The sequence below is a fragment of the Aethina tumida genome, chromosome 3 (genome assembly GCF_024364675.1).
Source record: "Aethina tumida isolate Nest 87 chromosome 3, icAetTumi1.1, whole genome shotgun sequence".
Taxonomy (NCBI): Eukaryota; Metazoa; Arthropoda; class Insecta; order Coleoptera; family Nitidulidae; genus Aethina; species Aethina tumida.
In genome coordinates, this window is record NC_065437.1 from 21,114,168 (window position 1) to 21,136,078 (window position 21,911).

Sequence of the window (21,911 nt, forward strand, 5' to 3'; positions counted from 1 at the left end):
ATCTATACCTGTTTATACATAATAATCTATGTACAATTTTTTAAGTAAAAGTGAAATTGGGAATTTCGTTTTAAACGGTTGGTAGACTTTTTTATGTTTGTGAGGTTGACGGGGTGAATTTTGACAGTTAATGGCTGAATTTTGTCCGCATGTTTATTTATATTCATCTTGGTGAATTGAATATAAGATACCACTATTAAAATTAAATAAACCATACAATTAGACTTGCAAAATAAAATATTACCACAATGTTGTACCTGGAGGACTACTTGGAAAGTAAGTTTTTAATTTTATTGTTGTGTTATTTACAAACAAACCTGTCTTTTTCAGTGATTGAACATTTACCACAAGAATTGAGAGACCGATTTACAGACATAAGAGAAATGGACCTAACGGTTCATAGTAAGTTTAAGTCATGAAAAATGTGTTGGTTTTATGTAAATGACTTTTACAGACACCATGGATGAACTCGAAAAGAGGGTAAAGATATTTTTCAGTGATTGCAAAAGATATATAGAACCACCTCCAAATGCAGATTTAGAGTTTCAGTCCATTCGAAAAGAATATTATAAGGTTTTGGAAGATGCAGATGAAAAAGTGGGTTGTTTACTTAGCTCATACACTTTATAAACATACATTTTTAGGTGCATGTTGCCAGTCAAATGTATGATTTAGTAGACAAGTACTTACGAAGGTTAGACACAGAGTTGCACAAGTTTAAATGTGAACTGGAGGCTGACAATAAAGGCATAACAGAAATACTTGAGAAAAGGTCATTAGAGTTAGACACACCTATGTCCACTCCAAGTCTTACCTCACAACAACAAAAAGAAAACAGATATGAAAGGTACATGTTGAAACAACCCATGGTAATTAATTAATACAAAATATGTATTCAGTTCAAGCTCAATCAGATACAGTAGACCTCGAACAGAGAAAAGAAGGGACAGTAGTGCATCAATAAACACATCATTTGCGGAGAAAAGACAAGCCATAGCTGCACCTCCAACAGTACCATTAGTGGAGACCAGACACATAACCTCAACAGCACAACCTGCCACACCAGTACAGCCAAACATGTCCTACAATTTGGGCCACAAGGGTGCTGGTCCAGCCATTGCAGCAGCAGCATCACAAGCAATTGCGGCCACCCAACAGGTGCTTGTTTTCTAATGACTCATGTGGTTTACTTTTTTTCAATGGCAAATTTTTGAAGATGGCCAGAAAACTTTTTTAAATACAATTGAAATAAAACATTATTCTCATTTTTAACAAGAGGTATAATATACCAGAGTCAAATCAATTTTATATTTAGTCATTTTAATTATTTAGCAAGAATTAAACTTCAAATTTCAAAGGATATTCATTTTGTTGATTACAAAATCTAATCACAAATGAATTTTATCAGAGATATTTGATTGTGGTATATTTTAGATGCAACAAGGTAGAAGAACAGCAAGTTTGAAGGCGTCTTACGAAGCAATCAATACCGGGGGACACGGGCATGAATTTAGTATAGGCCGAGAGTTAGCGGGGGCGGCACAAACCGCTATTCAGGCTATACAACAAGATCATGCCAACAATAAAAAAAAGCAGAAGTAAGTTACTTAATATAAAATTGTACTTCCATTACTTGTATATACATTATGTAATATTTAAAATATATTTGATAATATTGCTATCACAAATTATAGAATTGCCTCTTCCAGAAAGTGGTCGAGCTCCGGAGGAGGTGTGGCCGCCTCATCGGCCTCATCGGCAGCCGCCGCATCCGCGATTCAGCCGGCCGTCGCCGGCGGAGGTGGACAGGTTTCGGTAGCCGTAGCAGCTGAGCCGGCGCCGGCTGCCGATGTGGCAGCGTCACAGGGTGCCGAAGTGACTGACGGCGAGTGGCCGTATGATCCGAACGAGCCTCGCTACTGTTTATGCAATCAGGTGTCCTACGGTGACATGGTTGCTTGCGATAACGAAGACGTAAGTATATTTTATTATATGATACATATATCGTAGTATATATTATTATAATCCAGCAGACTTCTAATAATCCCATGTATTACTTCTGTATTTTAGTGTCCTTCAGAATGGTTTCATTATCCATGCGTGGGCATTACTGCACCGCCTAAAGGTAAATGGTACTGTCCTCAGTGTACTACTTCTATGAAACGAAGAGGCGGTAGGAAAAACTGAAGGTACGCCGCTTCAAACCTGCGGAGAAAAACGATTTGATCACATATTAATGTGTAGTGACTACTTTTAGAAAATTTCACAAATTACTCATACGTGTTTTATAATTAATGATTATTACGCTTATTTTGTGTATAGACGATAATTTGTAACATTTTGAAATATACAAATATATGTAAATAATTTCAGTTACGGCCATCACAGTGTTATACAGATATACACAGGTTGGAAAAGTGATAATATAAATTTACTTAGATCTAACCATGCTATTATGTATTTCATCTTAGTAAATTTAAAAATAATAGCTAAATAGTTAAATTTTATGTAAATTCGTATTGTGACTTGGAAAATATGCTTTCCATTAATGTTCTCTTTTTTCTACTAATGTGATGACCTAAGCTGTACATTTGAAATGAATTTTCTATTTTTTCTTCCCTTACATTTCCCGAATTTTCTCCCCAAAATACTTAAATACCTGACAAGACCTAATGTTATCGTTTTATAATTTAACCTTTAATCGTAAATTATTATTTTTTAATATTATAAATTGTCTAAATAAGGTATTTAAAATAAAAAGGTGTACTTTGTTCCGTTAATGTCTACCATGTGGAAGAAATTAATACACTTTAAATATATTTAGATATACTAGTATATAATTGTGCGTGTATATATTTTGTATTGAATTCCTTTACATGTGATTTTAATTAAGAGCTCATATATGTACATTTTCTATTTGTAAATACATTTTGAACAATGAGTATTGTATTCAATAAATATTTACATTCTGCACCAGTTATATAATATTTAATTTTGCAACTACTACCTATATCTCACACAAGACGAACGGTTTTTGCTTAATGAGAAACGGTGGTACTCTCGTTCACACACAATTTTCTTTTCGTAATTAACTACCTTTTCCTATAATATAAATACTGAACAATGTTTTATCTACGTATTAATAATTGCTCCGCTTTCAATTTTTATGACGAGAGACCTAAAGTAAAAGTAGCATACCGCTTAATAAGCAACAATATTTTATCCGACACAAAACGTTCGGAGTTTAAATTTATCCTGTACCTACATGTTAAATTGTTATACATTCGCGGATATCAAAGAAAATCCATGACATTGCGGCCAATGAATTAGAAAGTTCAGAAATGTGTATTGCACCTGGAATAGGAGCAGTGGACCAACATGCCTGAACCCACACCTAACCTTCACTTCTGTCTGCAGTCGATTGACCCTTTCTGCTCTAATCTCCCGTGGTTTCTTATTGCTTTTGTTTATTGGCACATTGACTTTTCAAAACGCCAACCGCGTTTGGCAATTGAGGATTGATCGATGATAAATCAAATTAATGAATTTATTACATGGATTGTGGTAGTTAATATGACACAACTCAAAGTAGAATATGCTTCTTGGGTAACTAAAATTATAATTTTTATATATAATTTAAGCCCTTTGATCCACAAAAATTCATGTATCCCTCGCTATAATACGTTTGAATGTAGATTTAGAATAAGTTTAGTAAATGAAAGTAGGAACCTACTAAATTTATTTGCATTGGAAAATTGGCCTTTCAGCGTCAATTAAAAAATTATCAAACGGTCAATTATGAAAGTGCCAAACGCATATTGCTCCATTTTAATGGCACAACAACTTTTACTGCTCGACAAAAAGGCGTTACAGGTAAGTGAATGGGTAATTTTTTAAATTTACATTATAGATAATTTTGATTTGATACTTGGAATAATTTATATTATAAATTTGTATATAAATTATTATTTGGAATAAGTAAGTTCTACATAATAATAATTATTAATATTATTATGTCTGTTATTTTATATTATTATAACTCTAACCTTAAGGTACAAATGATATTAATTTCTTATTATTTAGAACTTGCACAGTTATGATAGAACTTAGGAGAGCTCAATTAGGAATTAAGCAACAAACCTACATTAAGACATATTTTGCATTATGTAGAGTGCGGGTACCATTTTGAAACACATCTATTTATTTAAAATTATATATTTTATTATTAAAGGATACTGTTATTATATTGAAAACATTTTCTATATTCATGAAATAACTATAATTATTTTCCGACTGTTCAGCGTAAACACTTGTCGCATATCTATGACTGGACTTGTGACTTACCAGCTGTTACAACATTCCCACTACTTTCTTAATATTGAAATCAAAGTGTATTTATCATACCTACTATGAAAGTTACCCGACAATTAATAAATTTAATGTAAACATTAGTCGCGGCACAAAATTTATGTTTTAATAATTATCCTTATGTTCGCCACCCAGTCACTTTATTACATTAATATAATTTACATATTTATTATGGCACACGCACTTCTTATTCTTGATTGCTTATTTGCGATTTTTATACGATTATTATTTTATATTTTAATGCTAAAATCACATACTATGAGTTAAAAAACAATCATATAAAGTAAAGAAAAATGTAATTCAACAATCATTCGAAATTAATTTATTGGTGATATATAACTATGTTACTTTATAAAATATTCAATTTTTATTAAACATATTAGACATTCATAATTTTCACAATTTAAGTAATTCATTAAATGTAAAAATGTGGTAAATTTACCACAAAAATATAGATCTCAATATCATAGGTTGAAATATTTTTTAACAATCCCCTTGTAAATATCACATTATTAATTAATTAATTATAAAAACGTTATAACGTTATATATACACTATCTTTCATATGTAGAGTAACTTTAGAAATTTTCATTTGTCTTGATAAAAATAAATATCCATATTATTATCAGTTATGCAGTATGTTTGATAAAAACAATACAGCAATATAATTGTTTATTAGTGGGTTTAGTTAAGTATTCATTAATATTTGAAAAATAGTCAAGGGTCAAAAGCAAAACAACTTTAAAATAAAACAACTTTACGTGCATTTAGCCTTCTTTTATTTAGTATCTAGTAGCATACCCATTTATTTTAATACCTAATTACCTTTTCTTCATTGATTTGGTAGCTTTTCAATATAATCGTCGAAATTTCTTTCGAGTGATTTTTAACTTTTTCGTAGAGTTCTTTCATATTTGTCAGTCTTTTTGCAGGGATTTCCCGATCCATTTGTTCTCAAAGGTTTTCCATTGGATTGAGGTCTGGGTTTTGTGCTGGCCAAGGCATGAGGCGTACTCTTTGATAAGCGAACTATTCTTGAACTAACTTAGACGTATGTTTCGGATCGTTGTCATGTTTAAGGTTCACCTTAAAGTGAAGTTACCTTCGGCAAATGGAAGCATATGTTTCTAGGAAATGTCACGATAAACAAAACGATGCATTATCCCGTCTAACTTAACCAGTACTTGGGATTAAACATTTCATTAATTGATCCTCTCACCTATGAAATACCATCAGATATGAATGAATAATTGGAGCCGACTTTTATCTAAATACAAAATTGTTTTCCATTGCCCATCTGTCCAGTTCACATGTTCTCTTACAAATAGTAGTTTTGAAGGACTTCTTTGTTGGAGAGACCAGCTCTTTTTAGTCTTCGTTTTATGGTAGTTCGTTTATTTTTTGATTTATGCGGGATGCGCTGATAAAAGTTTTCTACCACTTTTAAAAACTCCTTCCAGTGTATTCTTCCTTTTAAAATTAGAAATCGTTTTTGAAATGATCGATTTGTTTAAATTTATTCGGAATTTTTCTACAATTTGTTATTTAATTTGTATCGTTAAATGAACACTGCATTATAGGGTTTAGTTGTTTTACTTATGAACCCTGCCCGAAATAAAATGTATATATATATATATATATATATATATATATATATATATATATATATATATATATATATAGATTTTTTTTTCTTTAATCAAGTAGCCCACGGAATAAACTTTCAAAAATATTATAAATTTTTTTAAGAATATTGCAATATTATATTAATAATAATATACTTATACTAATACTCGAAATACCCAAATTTTATTTACTTCGATTAGACCACCATTCAATTCCGTGTATTTATTTCTTTTGTTTTCTCTTTTTTCCGTAAGTTCGTGGTTATCTTTCTCATCTGTACTAGGGTAATTTTCGCATGTGATTGATAATAAGTATAATTATAGTATAATTTGTATAGTATTGTAAGAATAGTATTCTTAGAATAAAATTCGTATTTCGCTGAAAATTAGACTATTTTATCATAAAAATAAATTCATAAGAAGAATTTTAATTTTTCCACAGAGTTATACACATTTATTTATGAAATTTAGTTTACAATTTTCATTCGTAAAATATTTCGCAGTAAGTTTTGGTTTTAGGCCACAAAAACACGAGATGTATGTTTGTTGATATCTGACCAAAAATACAAATTTTATGGGAGTGTCCTGTTTTCAAATGAGCCGCACTGAACATTATTTTGATACTTTGATTTGATAATTTTTGAAGAAATTAAAATCTTCCATTCGAATGTAATTAAAAGGAGAGTTATATATAGAAAGTATACAAAAATATGTGTGAAATCTCTCCCCCCTAAGGAGATACATTATTGAACAATAGAGTAGTGAAAATTATATCATTTACACAAGTTTCAATTGCTAGGTTCATCACTGCTGGACTAGATCCAACACAAATATTTTTATTTTTTATACTCTTTTTGTAAAGGAACAACTTTAGTTTTATAAATAGATTGAACCTGTAACTAAAAATTAGGCATTCTTTTGTGTGATGGATAAAATGATCTGTTTTTGAGAAAATGACCATAACATGCACAAAACCAATCAGTCACACAGCTCTAGTGGATCGTAGGTAATTACAGAATAAGACCCCAAATCAGAAAATTGCGGGCCATTTACAGTCTAAGTTCACTCACTCTTGAGAAATGTAACACCAGACAACTGCATTGGATTTTTTCCACATCCCTACCAAGAGCTTGCGACCAAATTGACGGGCTGCGAACACGATCACCACTACTTCAATAACAAATTTGAATTCGTTGAAAATGGGTGTTTCGGATTTTTTGTTTGTGTGCCTGATTAGTTCTTTGCCGGGTATGTAGAGTATATATCAAATTTCACTGCTTTCACTTTTTCTCTTTGTATTTTTTTAAATCAGTACCGGCGATAGTGCAGTTATATAATGCCACATTCGATAACATTTTACTTAAAGTTAATTGGTTTGCAGATTTTGTTGGGAGAAACTATTAAATAATCACACTTCATCGTAATGAACATGCTCATGTCAGCTGTGAAAGTCTTTTTATTGGTAAAGAAGTTAACATACACTCTTTCTATTAGGAAAAAAATTCTAATCGTTATTTTATCTCGTTTCACACTTCATCAAATAATAATATTATTAAATCTACTATTTAACGATAAATTATTTATTTGCTATTTCATTAAAAAATATTTTTAGAAAGAAAATAAAAAGTAATAAAATTCAGTTATATAGATTTATTTCTTATTAGTAATAGTTTTTGTATATTATTATATAGTTTATTAATTTTATAATAAAATTAATTAATAAAACAATTTTGTATAAATAATTTATTAAATGAAAAAACTGCAATTTTCTGTTGCTATATTACTTTTATGTATACAATTTATATGCGCTGTAAAAACATTTTATTTTATATACAATAAATAATAACGAAAAGAAATAAATATTTTCATGTTTATATTTCTCGTTATTTTTTAAATTTAATATTTTATATTAAAAAATAGAGGAATAAATCTTTTAACTATATTTTGTTATTTAAATTTAAATTTAATTAAATTTAAATTTTATTTATTATTAATTTAGTATTTTATAATTAATTACTGGTTATTTTAAAGTTAGTACTAAAAATTTATTATTTCAAAAATTAAATAAAATGAAACAATGTCAATAAAGATACCAGATAAATTATTTAAAATTAGGTATTTGCAAAATAATATGAGCGCAACTTTCTAATAATTAATATTTTACTTTAAGCACAATATAGACAATTATTACAGAATAAGCATTTTATATTTTAAAAACTATCGGAAACAACAACGTATACGGTATCTCCATTGCACTAATAAATAAATTTTCATTTCTAATAAATGTCGATGGAAGATAAAGTGTTAACATTTAAAGCCTTGCTAATATTACATACTCGATGATTTTGCACTTAAAGTTGGTGAGCTGTACACATTTAATAAAGCCATAAAGTAGACTTTGTATCTTTATGATGTGTCTGGCGCGTTAATCAACTTAAACAAGCTACTGAAATTGGCTTCGAGCGAAATAATTGTAATAATCTAATGTATTTGTTGAATACCCAGTAGGTTGTATTTATCGATGCCGATTGTATTTCAGGTCCACCCGGAGTACGAATCGAAGATGCCTATGTGCAACTGTTTCCTGTTAGCAAGCAGAAATGCCACAAAGTCGATCCAGTTAGAGATATTTCTTATCAACTTTACACAAGGTAATTAAGGCAACAAATAAAAAAATAATTAAGCGCAATTAAATTACCTTAGTATAAAATTTTTATTGCACTACACTATTGATAAAAGTTCAACTATTAAGGCATTTATTGAATTATAATTAATTTAATTAACATAATTATTATTCGACTATAGCTCTCGGGTCTAATTACATTCACCTTTCTCATTTTATCCGCTACCGTACGAAAGGAATTTTATGCAAAATACTTCGAACATTATGCCCATTTTAATAATTACGCACATGACATAATAATAATGGTTTGAATAAAACACTGTTACGGTGCACAAGCAAAATTATTATGTTTTAACTCGTGTAGCACGAGAGCCGCTGGTTATTATCTTATAATGTTATATAAAAGTTGAAAGTCAACAGTCTTTGTAAGAATGTCTATTTTCGAAAAAAATGTTTAAGTAACGATTTTCCAAACAAGCTATATGCCAGAGTTTAACAATTTTAAACGCTGATTAAGAGATATTATTGATTAAGGAAGTAAAATCAAGTCACAAAATCAATCGATCATTGTCTTGTGTTTTTCCTTAGGTCTTCTTGCAAGACAATAATAATTAATAAAGACATATAGACTATATTTATCTTCTTTTGTATTTTAAATTATGTAATTTTCTGATTATTTCTATTTCTTTGAAAAAAAAAATAAAAAATAAAAATTTGTTTCGAAAAGTTTCATTCATTCCTTATACGACTCTATAAAGTAGTGAATGAAGAAGATTCTTCTCATTTAATCTGGATACGAGTAATTTCTTTGGGATGTTGCTGATATACATGGGAAGGAATTATTAAGTCTACTTCAATGTCACTGTAGTTTTCTTCATCTATATTCCTATTCCTCCTTTCGACACAGCAGGTAGACTGCTGAGGGATGGAATGGGTTTTTCTTCAGAGTGGGGTACATGCCTTTTTGTTCACCCTGGGTTAGGATATATTCATTTGAGCTCTTGTCTCTATTTATACTTTATTTACAAGACGAAAATAGCAGTTAATGTGATGAATTCCTCAAAATCATTGGTTCGCCAGGCTTTAAACACCATCCTTTTTCCATGATTCAGTGTTTTAATAAATCTCTATCTTTTATATACAAAATGTTCTAAATAACCCTTCAAAGACTTTTAATACTGTTAAAGTCAGAAATAGGTTTTCTAATTTGACTTCAAAAGATACTTTTATATCTTTACTTATGCCATTTATTAGAAGAAAATTAATTAACAGAGTTGATATGCAAAATCTGATGATATTTCTTGAAATATAACTTTGAAAGTATCTTAAAGCAGTACTTTATTTTCCGACATCACTTTGTAGGCCTGTGATATCAGCATTCACATTATTTTCAAGAATTTTATTATGATCAAAATGAATTGCTAAACAAATTGTTTAAAATGTAAAACATGGAACTAAATGCTAGAATTTTATTGCAAAGTTCGCCTCGATAAATTGTTCACTAATAGCCATAAACTACCGCAAGTATAACACATAACAATTTACTTATCTGCATGTTTACTTTATGCACCGCACTTGCTGTTAGCTAATTTGAAAAGGCGTGTCCCAAAATAATCGTGTCAATTTCTTTATTATTGTTTCTAAATCAGTGTGTACAATACTAAACTATTTCGCAAGTAACGTAACATTAGTATTAGTTGCAGTTTAATATTGCATTTGTTTCAAGGCACAATCCCTTACAACCACAGCCTTTGAGGATCGGGGACGATCAGTTATTGCAAGCGTCTCATTTGAATTTCTCTGAACCCACCGTTCTGTTCTTCCATGCCTTTTTTGAATCTTACCAAGCTACTCCAGCCACTACAATTAAAACAGGTAATGACTTTAATTTACGGTGTATAGGTAGGTATTGTGTATTAACAATAAAGTGGTATTGTGATTTTCCTTTGTTTCTTAAAAAGCTTATGCATTTTTAAGGTATAATGCTTTAAGAGACACATAAATAATAGTTCTTATCTTTTGTGATTTATTGAACGATCAATCAAAAAGGGAAAGGTTCTATGCCAATTCTTTTGAACGCAATGATTAACTCATTTGATATGGGTTACTGTATTGCACTAACCTTATACGGATTTTTATCCGGATTGAATAATAAAACGAAGCGAAATATACGCCCCCAACAATGGTAATTATTTTACAATTTTACAAATAATAAATCATTAATAATGATTTATGAATAAAACGTAAAGTCAAGTAAAATAATTTTTGTAACCCCATTAAATATTTAGTTTCATTATTTAATGTCGGATTAATTTTATATAACTGTTTTCACCACATGAAAATATCAAGTAAAGGATATTTCATAATTTACAATATTCCTATCGTAAAATCAATATCCACCGAGACCTCTAAATTAAGATTAAGGATTTAATGATCCGTAAATCCGTATCATACATTATCATTCCAATATTACTTGGCCAAAACGAGTTTTTGCACGCACGCATTGTTAAGATTAGATCCACATTGCGTGCCACAATAATAGCAAACATTTTGCTTTTTCTCATCTTATCGCACGAGTTTTACACTTTCTCTTAACCTGTCGGACGCGGAAACTTTAGCACACTCGAATATGACATAATTTAACATTAATTGCATCTCACGATTTGAATTTGCTCGCAATCACTGCCATTGCCTCAACGTTTGCCGTGCTGACCGGATCGGCCAGCAATCGGTGAAAGCAAAGCCGACGACATTAACCGTGCTTGACATTGAACTGGACCGCATTCAATAACATTTTGAATTTGCTAAGAAATCTAATAGAGGCTTTAAAAGGAAAAATAAAATTTTACTTATACAGGAATTTTTTGAAGCAAACAGTCTTATTAACGTAAAGGTTGAGACTTTCGTGACCATTGTTTCCATATCTATAGTTATTCGGGTTTATTGGTCGACGTTGGTCAAAACAACTATAGATATGTAGTTTCATAAACTTTGGTAAGTATTTAAATTAAAAGAATCAGTGTAATTATATATTTATATTCAGATATTTGATAGATAAATTAATAAATTTTCAAAAATTAATAATTTACAGAATATTAATTCAAAATTTTAAAATGCTCCAATTTTTTAAGTAAATTTTTGTGATTATTTTTTTAATTCTAAAATGACATCTTTGTTTGATGAAAAACTGATACATTTTAATAAACAAATTAATAAGGATATAAAATAATTTCTAACTATAATATAGATACATAAAAATCCCCAATATATTTTAACTATTAAATTATTGCCAATATGTCTGAATTTAATTTTTTAAAAATTTTATTATATTTATGTTTCTGACTTGCAAATAAAATTTTGTGAAAATAATACAATTTTACAATTGGTCGAGGAATGAAATATTTTCATCCATCTTAAAGAATAATAAAGATAACTAGGTCTAGAATTAGAAATACATTGTTAAAATTCACACCTAGTAAAATAATTACTTGTGTATAAAAATATTAATCTATTATAGAGATTGAACGTATATAAAAGGTATTCTTCGTCCTCGTCTTCTATTGATTTACTGCATATTTGTTTCTTTTGTAACTTTAAAATATTTTAAATAAATTACAAATGTTCCTAAATTAAAATTAATTTATTCTAAATTGGTTTTAAATATTACAAATAAACTACACATATACATACCTTCGATAGCTCAGTTGGTAGAGCGGTGGACTGTAGTTGGTTTCATGTAATAGTCATCCATAGGTCGCTGGTTCAAATCCGGCTCGAAGGAAACTTTTTTCTTCCGTTATAATTATTTTCATTTTAATTACAAAATTTAATAAATGAATAAATAATTATTTTGTCAAATAAATGTACGTTGTTTCAATAAATAATATACATTTTTTTCAAATAAGCCGAAAAAAAAAAGAATATCTCAAGAAGATGGAAATGTTTTCTTAGATTTATTTAGCTTTTTATTATTATACTTTCACCGTCTTTCTAATATTAATTACCCTTGGTTGAAAAAGTTTAAACATCCGGATATGTATAAAATATTCTACAGAATCTCAAGCATGAAACGTAATTTAAGTTTCATCATTATATAATATTTTATATTTACGAGAATTTTATTCTAGCCTATTTACAACGTGGAGACCACAACATAATCCTGTTGAACGCTCAGAGGCTGGAGGCCGGTCCGTGGTACCTCACAGCATCCAAAAACACTATGGTGGTAGGAGAATACACAGCAAAATTCATTGACTACTTAGTTTCCAGGGGATTATATTTGCCAAGTTTACACTTAATAGGGCTAAGTCTGGGCGCCCAAATGGCTGGCGTTTGTGGGCAGAACGTAAGAAGCGGGCGAATTTCAAGGATCACAGGCAAGTGATTGTTTAAAACATCCATTCGTTTTCGATAATTGTTTTGACTTCTCAGGTCTGGATCCCGCTGGACCTTTGTTTACCAAATGGCCCAAGAGTCTGAAATTGGATCCCGGTGATGCTGATTTCGTTGATGTCATTCACACGGACGCGGGAATATTCGGATATCCCAGACAAGTGGGTCATGTTGATTTTTGGCCCAATCAGGGAATATCGCCACAGCCTGGTTGTTCAATTCCAGAAGTGCATAACAGAAATCCAGACACAATTTTAGAAAAGTGTATGTAAAGAGGTAAATGGTGGTAAAGTGATTATTATATATGTCGTTTTTAGTTTTCTGTAGTCACTGGCGATCGTATCAATTTTATGCCGAGTCTGTGGTGGACGACCGAGCATTTTGGGCAGTTTCTTGTGCTAACTGGGATGACTATGCTGCTGGTAACTGTAATTCTGAAGAGAGACATGCCACAAGAATGGGTTTATACATTGACTATAGGTAATTTTAGAATTGTATTATATAAATTTATGTTTTCTACAATGTTTATGTTATATTATTTACAGCTCACAAGGAAACTATTTCTTAAGGACCAACCCAGAATCTCCGTTTTCTATGACATAGCTGGTGGAAAGCATTAACATTTCAGCACTTTGAATTCTTACACTTTATAGCTGTTTAGATGATTTCAATGAAATTCCATGTTAAAGGTTCTAAGCTTAAAATATGGGAACTTCATTGGGATTAATTGTTATTTTAATATGAATTGAATGTTGTTCAATTGCATCGCTATATTAAGGTTTGTTGTATTTTATCGTTGTTATTTGTATTTATTGTTCTGAAATTTGTTATTTTATAATTAAGTACATCATATCCTAAAAACATGTTTCTAGTCTAGTATACGTAATGTTTATTTATTTTGTAAATTTGTAAATAAAAAGTGTTTTCATAAATTATTTAGTTTTTTTTTCAAATATCAACGGAATAATATACTGATATAATCTATCCCTATCTAACACTATTTCTACTTGAATTGAAAAAAAATCAGAAAACTTAATTTAATTTGTTTTATTATTATTTTAAATTATATTTTATAAATTTCCTTCTTAAATATGAAATTCTCGTCACCTTATAACGTAATATTCGAGGTAAATTTCGACACAACTTTAGCACAGTGCGAGGACATATAGATATTATGTAGAACACACCAATATACTTTCTTATTCCTACAGTGACTATAGTCAGTTATAACTGACATCAAACATTAACATATACTGTTAGATATATCACCTTACTAATTAATTTAAATTACAACATAGGTATTGTAAAAACACATTTCAAACTTCTATTATTTCATTTCGAACAAACTAATTGTAATTGTTTAAAGTAGTTATTCACAAAATGTTGACAAACACTTCAACTACGTCGTTTTCTTATTTGGTTCTGGCGTTCTTCAGTTTTAGTAAGTATATTTTAGAATGTAATTAATTTATTAATATAAGTGTATTCTAGCCATGGGCTTAAACTTACAAGGTAAGTATTTGGAATTTGATATAACGTATTGAATTAAATATTGTGACGTTACCACAGATGAAGTACCTTTTTACTTGTACACAAGGTAAGTTAAACTGCTAATATATCATATTATCAGAAACACGTGGTATAATTAATTGAATTGATTATTAAAATACACTTTGTACTTAGGCAAAATCCCGACGATGGCCAATTATTAATTAACCGTAACGACACATTTATTGCTCGATCAAATATAAACTTTAACAATCCAACTGTTATTTTCTTCCATGGATTCATGGAAGAATATCAGTCAGAAGTTAGCCAAACATTGAAAAATGGTAAAATATACGATAATAATAAAAAAAAATAAAAATGAATAAATACCTTGTCTTAATAGCATATTTAAAGAAGGGAAATTACAACGTAATTTTGGTGGATGCGAGAGTTCCTTATGTCGGACCAAATTATATAGCAGCTTCAAATAATGTTCAAGACGTAGGTCAACATACAGCCGATTTTATAGATTATTTAGTAACCAAAGGTCTCAAGTTAGATGATTTGGTTGTTTCTGGAATGAGTCTAGGTGGGCAAACAACTGGTATAGTAGGTTCATCAATTAAAAGTGGCAAACTTCCAAAAATAATTGGTAAAATATAAAACTAAAAAGATGCACAGCAAATAACATAATAATTGCAGCATATGATCCTGCTGGTCTATTGTTTAATGCAAAACCTTTGAGTCATCGATTAGACGCATCTGATGCTGATTTTGTAGAAGTAATCCACAGCCATTCAATTTTATTTGGATACCCGGATAAATGTGGACATGTTGATTTTTGGATTAATGGAGCTCCCGCAATTCAAGTGGGTTGTTCCCCACTGGATATTCTAAGGAGGAAACCTAATGATTTATTTGAATTTGGTAATCTAATAAAAATAATAATAATAGTATAGAAATTATTAATTTTTGTTTTAGTATTTTGTAGTCACTATTTGAGTTATCGACTAGGTGCATATGAGTTAAATCACAGTGAATATCCGGCAAAAAAATGTTCAAACTACGATGCATATAAAAATGGAGAATGCGATAATGAGGATGTTCAATATATTGGAAATACTAGTAACAAGTAAGTGAATTCGTTTTCATTATATGACTAAGACTAGATTACAATGCAAAAATATAATTATAATGATAAAGTAGAATCATGTTGTCATGTTGCTTGTGTTCTATAAAATTATACATGTTTCAGGGCCAATGGAAACTATTATCTGACTGTCACTAGTGATATATATTCCAAATCCAATTTACTCAACATAAACTAGTGTAAAAATTATAATTATAACATATTTCCAAATAAAGTATGTCCTTATATTTTTAATAAATTGGAAAAAACATTATTTCAACATTGGGATTATTTATTCTTATATTTTACTCTTTTAATTTTCTTTTCTAAAATGAAATTCTTGACAATAAAAATTGTTGATATTTGTAGCCCATTTCAACATAACTTGTAATTCAGTTCAAATATATAATTTTCTTAAACCCAGAAAGATTATAAACAATTATAAATGATATCAATTTTTTCAATTTTAATTCATTATAATTATTAACCTTAATTAATTTAATCTGGAATATATTTAATATAAAATGCATTTCGAGTCACCGAATTGTAAGTACAAAATAATTATTCAAAAAATGTTGATAAATACCTCGACAGTGGTTTATTTAGTTCTCGCGTTTATTAATTTAAGTAAGTGTCTTTTAGTAAAAAATTATATTCTAACAGATGAAATACATTTCTACTTATACACAAGGTAAGTTGAAATCCTAATATATTTTCTATTATCAAAACTCAATTTAAGTAACTTGGACATTATTAATTATAATTAAAACTTTGTAATTAGGCAAAACCCCAACGATGGTCAACTACTAATTAACAGCGACAATACATTTCTTGCTAGATCAAATCTTAATTTTACTAACACAACGGTTATTTTCTTCCATGGATTCACGGAAGAATATCAAGATCTTAGTCAAACCATAAAGAATGGTAAAATATATCTACAATAATACTTTTAAAATAAAAATGAAAACTTCATCATTTAACAGCGTATCTAAAAAAGGGAAACTACAACGTAATTTTGGTAGATACAAGAGTCCCTTACGCCCGACTAAATTATGTAGCAACTTCAGATAATATTCAAGAAGTAGGTCAATATGCTGCCAAATTCGTAGAATATTTAGTAACAAAAGGGCTAATGTTAGAAAATTTGGTTGTTTCTGGAATGAGTGTGGGAGGTCAAACGGCTGGTGTAGTGGGATCAACGGTTAAAAGTGGTAGACTACAAAAAATTATCGGTAAAATATACAAGCTAATTCAAATGTTGCATAACAAATAAGGTAGCATATTATCCCGCTGGTCCATTGTTTACAATGAAATCTTTAAGTTACAGATTAGACGCATCTGATGCCGAGTTTGTAGAAGTAATCCACAGCAATTCAGTTGCATTGGGATATCCAGAAAAATGTGGACACGTTGATTTTTGGATTAATGACTCTCCATTATTACAAGCGGGTTGTTCACCACTAGAGGATATATTAAGGAGGATGCCCAACCATTTAATAGAATTTTGTATTCTATAAAACTATGCATGTTTTAGAGCCAATGGAAACTATTACCTAAATGTCTCTAGGGATATATATTCCAAATTTAATTTTACACGACATAAAATAATCTAAAAATTCTAATTGTATTTCCAAATAAAATATATGTTAATAAAGAAAACATTATTTTCTATTCCTTTTAATCATTGTAAAAAGTATTGGGATAACTTAAGTACGTTTGGTTGTCTCCTAAATATTATTATATTATATTATAATATTATTATTACGATTCTATAAAAACGGAAATACTTAGGTGTGTTTAATGTTTCAAATAAATACTAAAACACATTTTAAAAAATAATAATTTAGAAACCTACAAGTATTTATCAATATTTGTGTACTTAATTACTAATTATAACAAAACATTTTATTTAAACAACGACGTTATTTTTGTAATAATCTGGACGTCATGGGCGGATAATTTGGTTGATGTTACATCTCGAAATTCCCATCGTTGTGAGATTTGATACCATGAACTTTCAGGACTCAGTCCTGACGGTGTTTGCAGTAATGATTGCCAATGAGGTTCCCAATTTCCAACTAATAACTAGAAATTAGTAAAAAAATATATTTTACATTTTTCTTTTGGAAACCTATTCAGCTTTTACCTGATCAAACTGTCTGTAACCAATGTGAAACATGGTGTGAAGAAGAGGTTTGCTCAATGGTTTTACTTTATTAGGAGCATAATCTTCAGTATTTTCACTGACCTTAAGTTGTTGATATATCCATTCACTATTGCTTTTTATGAAATGATGCAAAGACTAAAAATCACCGAAATTACATTTATAATTTTATATTAAAAACTAATAAAAAACCTTTAAACTCTGTTTGCCATATGATGTGAGCAGTAAATTACTAACTAAAACCTCCGTCATTTGAAGGGTCCCCTCAACCCTAGCGGCTCCACTTGATTCAAAGTCAAAATTGTCCTGATTATCTTTGACCTGTTGCAAAAAATCGTCAATTTGATCCGTGTGCTTATTATCTTCATCTATGCTACAAAGAGACTCTGCTATTGCGAGAGCCACGGACTGATCAGAATTTAATGTGGCATCGAAACTTGTTATTGAATTCTTTTGAATCGAAGTTTGAGGTTCAGATATCTCTTCCCCTTCCTCTTTGAACTTTACTTCTTTTTTGGTGTCTTCACTCTTCTGAAGTAACGCAGTATAAAGCGCACTGACCAGAATCTGTACGACAGATGAGTGGTGTAAAGGAACAGTATTAGCGGGCAATAAATCTTGTATAAGCAACGCTATTTTTGTCAAAGCGGGATGCGTACAATCCCAAAATTGACTAAAACAAGTAACTATGATAGACATAGCCTGATACATGCTCGCACCAGTTTTCGCTGCGTTTATTACAATATCACAAATTGTTGGTAGCATGGGTGAAGCCAGATTAAGTATTGCTTCGTACCACGCTGGTCGAATCTGATTCCATACCTGTAAGAAATTCAAAATATCCTGTTGCATTATATTTTTTGGATAAAATAAATACTAACATGTCTTCTTTCAAAGCACTTGGACCAGTTTTCAGTTTTAATAACAGAGGAAAGCATTATGTCGGAAAAATCGGTGTTATTGCCAATATGAAGAAGCACGTTTATTGTTGACATTATTAAATCATAGTAGTGACTGGGGTTCATAATTATAGTCGACATATCTGCACTTTTACAAATACCATCACTGTTACACAAGAATGAACCGCATGATTCAATCTTTGAGACAGTTTTTTGAACCTCTGTTGTATTTATCTTCAAGGAATAGTCCAGAATTAGCTTCAAAACCTTACAATTGCGCATACCTAAAACCTAATACAAAGAACCACTGATGACAAGAAGAGCATTAAATTCAGTACTTTGAGTAATAGGGCCCAGTTTGGTTGAGGTTGTGCCAACAAAACCATTAGCTCCAAAGCTATTGCTATTTCTGAAGAAATTGCTGTCATTGCGGTAATGTTTTTAGGTGGTTGTTGAAATACATTTGGGAGCGCAAATATTATCCAAGGCAAAGGGCCATTATTTCTAGACTTAAATATTTCGACATTTTCTTTACCATTTCTGAAAGTCTACCAAAAGTATATTTATAATATATTTATTTATACCATCACATTGACTTAGAACCTTATATAAAGTATCTAATGGTGCTCCTCTTAATATGAGACAATTCAGTAATTGCTGACATTTTGTGTGTACATCTCTCAAGATTTTACTCTTAGTGTTTAATGAAAATCCCAATAATTCCTCCCCTGTATCACAAATTGCTGGGAGAAGTTGTGCAACACATAATAATAAATTACTTAAATCAACTATTAATAACTGACTACGTTCTTCTGAAGGAGTACTCTGGAAAACATTTAGTTATACTCAATTTTTCATTATAAATTTGAATAAATTAATTCCCTTGCATTATATCTCAGTGCAGTTTGGCCATTAACGTGTTTTCTATTGTCTAATGTTACCTGAGTATATCTGACTGTTAAAATTGTTAATGATTCATTTAACATTCCAGAAAATATTCTTTGCGCCATTTTGGGTGGCACAGTATTCCATAAATCATCTTTAGTTCCTTAAAGCAAAGAAAACAAAAATGCATGTGATTACAAGAAGTTTTTCTATATTCTTGTATGGGCATTTATTTATTGTTATCAATCAATTATCAAAGAATTATAACCATGTTTATTGTAAAATAAACTATTAAAAATTTTTGCTATTGTCTAATCCAAATATTATTTTTACCTTGCATATATAACCACCACATTTGAATTATGTAAGATCCTCTTTCTGATTCACTAAAAGGTTTATTGTTTTCCCAGTCTAAACATTCTGCATCTTGTAATATATACAGTGACAATAATCGACAATGTAAATCCAGCAGTCTCTCTGCCAAAGCTTCACACATTTCATGATATTTTTTATACCCTGTTTGCAACTGTTCTGTTTGACTGTTCTTGTTATCATTAATCGATTGTATATAAAACCACAAGCAATTTTTTAATAAAGCTGTGGCACCAATAGTTCCTGTTAGTACAGTCAAGTCAGCATGATCAAGAGCTTCTTGTGTAAGAATATGAAGATGATCTTAAATAAAATTGATAGTTTACAGTCAGATAATGTTAAAAAAATACCTAATAATTGATCAGCAGATTTACTAATTAGAGAAACAAATTTAACGGGATCTGAAGCCTTAACAATGCCTCCACAACCAAAACCAGAATTATTCTCTTCATTTGATAAATCATCTTGTTTTTGTAAAAATCCTGAGGGCTTTCGATAAGCTGCCACATATTCTTCTTCCCACCATAAAACAAGCTTCATTGAAGCAAAAGATGCTGATCTCGGAAAATCTAGTCTGCCACCAATAACACCAGGACAAATAGTAACTTGCAAAATTGTTTGTTTATTCTAAAATTCAATGATTATATTGTTTTTGAGGTTATAATGAGTGCTAACAATAATACCGTATAATATTCCATGTCACGTTGTATCAAAATGTGAACCTTATCCATCAAATTTCCGTCTTCCATTACTTCCATTTTGAATAAATTTGTTTTTCAGTTTTTAGCTGATTTTAAGATTCAGATTTTGAACTATCGACAAAACATCAACACGGGTAGTTTCCATAGCAACGGCGCCAAATTCAAATCTCTGTAATGTAACACAATATAATAATAATATATTATTGGGCAAATTAACTAATAAAAATTAACACCTTATATTTTATGAAATATATTTAGTAATCATATGATTTTAAAAGATACTTTTTACTTACTTTTAACTAACTATATTTTCATTATATTATTTCTTTACAATCTCAGGTTTTCATTGCATTCAGCCAACATAGTTGATGGGACATATCAAATAGACTTAAGATGTAATCATTTTTTGATTTTGTAGAAGATTGTTATTCTAACGATGGGCAGATATTTGATATCAATTTCTTTCCTAAGAGAGTTTCCAGAGGCTCTTGACCTCATTTACGGATAATCACTTGACAATGGAGAATCGAAGGTTCAAGTATAATTTCGCTTGGTTTCTATGAAACTAAAACAAAACTATTTACAAATAAAATTATTATTTTATCTAAACTAAGGTCGCAGCTGAATATACTATTATTAACTCGTCTTTAATTTGAAAATACTATCAAACTGCCATTGACCAATAAGGATAGGTGAAGTAATGGAAACCGTGGAGCGTTCTAGTTCGAAAACTCATTATTGAATTACATAAAAAAATGAGCCCCCACTAGAAAACTTATATCCGTTTCTGATGCAGTCTACATTTTACCGAACAAATCAGGCCGAACCGGCAAATATTTGAAGAGGACTTTATCGAAAAACTTTTTTGAGAGGTAGGGGCGATGGAACTTTAACCTCGGCTCATCATTATTGAAAGTGAAATGCCCATTTATGTGTCATATATGAAGTACGGAATAATTTATTGCATACCATTGCAGTTCGACGTATATTATTATTTTTGTTTATGAACGTTATTATTATGATGATTACACACTTCAATATTTAGAAAGTAAGTTATCAGTCAGAATTATCAGTGCATTCAAAGGATTCGTCCAACAAGAGGATATCCGAATGTTTATAAATATGAACTGGAGTGTTTGGTGTGCGTTGTGTGTATTGAAAACACATAATATAGCAAATATGGCTCACCTCATGTGTAACCAGAACGTAAAATGCGAAAATAAAGCGCTTGCAGGAACCGATAACGCCTGAACTAACAGAAC

General features: G+C 30.0%; 4 protein-coding genes across 6 annotated transcripts; 3 read left to right on the forward strand and 1 right to left on the reverse strand.

The window, feature by feature from the left end:
• Nucleotides 1–102: 102 nt before the first annotated feature.
• LOC109609050 (inhibitor of growth protein 3) lies at nt 103–2,601 on the forward strand. 2 transcript variants are annotated; one of them, XM_020025663.2, is made up of 8 exons: nt 103–276; nt 331–402; nt 455–597; nt 645–847; nt 900–1,158; nt 1,435–1,598; nt 1,695–1,974; nt 2,071–2,601. In XM_020025663.2, exons 1-8 carry the CDS (start codon nt 249–251, stop codon nt 2,185–2,187), a joined length of 1,266 nt encoding a protein of 421 aa, XP_019881222.2. In that variant the 5' UTR covers nt 103–248; the 3' UTR covers nt 2,188–2,601. The 2 variants fall into 2 exon arrangements, with proteins under 2 accessions (XP_019881222.2, XP_019881223.2); XM_020025664.2 differs by having other exon boundaries at nt 1,710–1,974.
• A 4,591-nt stretch (nt 2,602–7,192) lies between these two features.
• On the forward strand, nt 7,193–13,873 carry LOC109609028 (pancreatic lipase-related protein 3-like). Its single transcript, XM_049964622.1, has 7 exons — nt 7,193–7,241; nt 8,533–8,644; nt 10,343–10,491; nt 12,744–12,992; nt 13,048–13,272; nt 13,326–13,488; nt 13,554–13,873. The coding sequence occupies exons 1-7, from the start codon at nt 7,193–7,195 to the stop codon at nt 13,609–13,611; spliced, it is 1,005 nt and encodes a 334-aa protein (XP_049820579.1). The 3' UTR covers nt 13,612–13,873.
• A 390-nt stretch (nt 13,874–14,263) lies between these two features.
• Nucleotides 14,264–15,905, forward strand: LOC109609077 (lipase member H). Of its 2 annotated transcripts, none has more exons than XM_020025699.2 (8): nt 14,264–14,449; nt 14,500–14,520; nt 14,578–14,605; nt 14,692–14,840; nt 14,900–15,148; nt 15,199–15,423; nt 15,478–15,628; nt 15,752–15,905. In XM_020025699.2, exons 1-8 carry the CDS (start codon nt 14,389–14,391, stop codon nt 15,822–15,824), a joined length of 957 nt encoding a protein of 318 aa, XP_019881258.2. In that variant the 5' UTR covers nt 14,264–14,388; the 3' UTR covers nt 15,825–15,905. The 2 variants fall into 2 exon arrangements, with proteins under 2 accessions (XP_019881258.2, XP_019881259.2); XM_020025700.2 differs by having other exon boundaries at nt 14,429–14,449; nt 14,490–14,520.
• Nucleotides 15,906–17,412: 1,507 nt separating this feature from the next.
• On the reverse strand, nt 17,413–20,814 carry LOC109609056 (uncharacterized). The gene is made up of 10 exons (XM_020025675.2): nt 20,632–20,814; nt 20,299–20,575; nt 19,910–20,251; nt 19,633–19,739; nt 19,295–19,516; nt 19,030–19,239; nt 18,674–18,982; nt 17,985–18,614; nt 17,775–17,930; nt 17,413–17,713 (listed from the first exon to the last, which is right to left on the reverse strand). Exons 1-10 carry the CDS (start codon nt 20,704–20,706, stop codon nt 17,534–17,536), a joined length of 2,508 nt encoding a protein of 835 aa, XP_019881234.2. The 5' UTR covers nt 20,707–20,814; the 3' UTR covers nt 17,413–17,533.
• Nucleotides 20,815–21,911: the final 1,097 nt, after the last annotated feature.

Bases quoted from the DNA above. Each gene is read 5' to 3' on its own strand.
- LOC109609028 (XM_049964622.1), top strand. From the start codon at position 7,193: ATGGGTGTTTCGGATTTTTTGTTTGTGTGCCTGATTAGTTCTTTGCCG. The intron at 10,492-12,743 runs GTAATGACTTTA...ATTTTATTCTAG, and splicing joins AGCCACTACAATTAAAACAG to CCTATTTACAACGTGGAGAC. The intron at 13,489-13,553 runs GTAATTTTAGAA...TATTATTTACAG, and splicing joins GGTTTATACATTGACTATAG to CTCACAAGGAAACTATTTCT.
- LOC109609050 (XM_020025663.2), top strand. From the start codon at position 249: ATGTTGTACCTGGAGGACTACTTGGAAA. The intron at 403-454 runs GTAAGTTTAAGT...TGACTTTTACAG, and splicing joins AATGGACCTAACGGTTCATA to ACACCATGGATGAACTCGAA. The intron at 1,599-1,694 runs GTAAGTTACTTA...CACAAATTATAG, and splicing joins AACAATAAAAAAAAGCAGAA to AATTGCCTCTTCCAGAAAGT.
- LOC109609077 (XM_020025699.2), top strand. From the start codon at position 14,389: ATGTTGACAAACACTTCAACTACGTCGTTTTCTTATTTGGTTCTGGCG. The intron at 14,450-14,499 runs GTAAGTATATTT...AGTGTATTCTAG, and splicing joins TCTGGCGTTCTTCAGTTTTA to CCATGGGCTTAAACTTACAA. The intron at 15,629-15,751 runs GTAAGTGAATTC...TACATGTTTCAG, and splicing joins ATTGGAAATACTAGTAACAA to GGCCAATGGAAACTATTATC.
- LOC109609056 (XM_020025675.2), bottom strand. From the start codon at position 20,706: ATGGAAGTAATGGAAGACGGAAATTTGATGGATAAGGTTCACATTTTG. The intron at 19,240-19,294 runs GTTCTAAGTCAA...TACTTTTGGTAG, and splicing joins CATTAGATACTTTATATAAG to ACTTTCAGAAATGGTAAAGA. The intron at 17,931-17,984 runs GTTTTTTATTAG...GGTGATTTTTAG, and splicing joins ATGGCAAACAGAGTTTAAAG to TCTTTGCATCATTTCATAAA.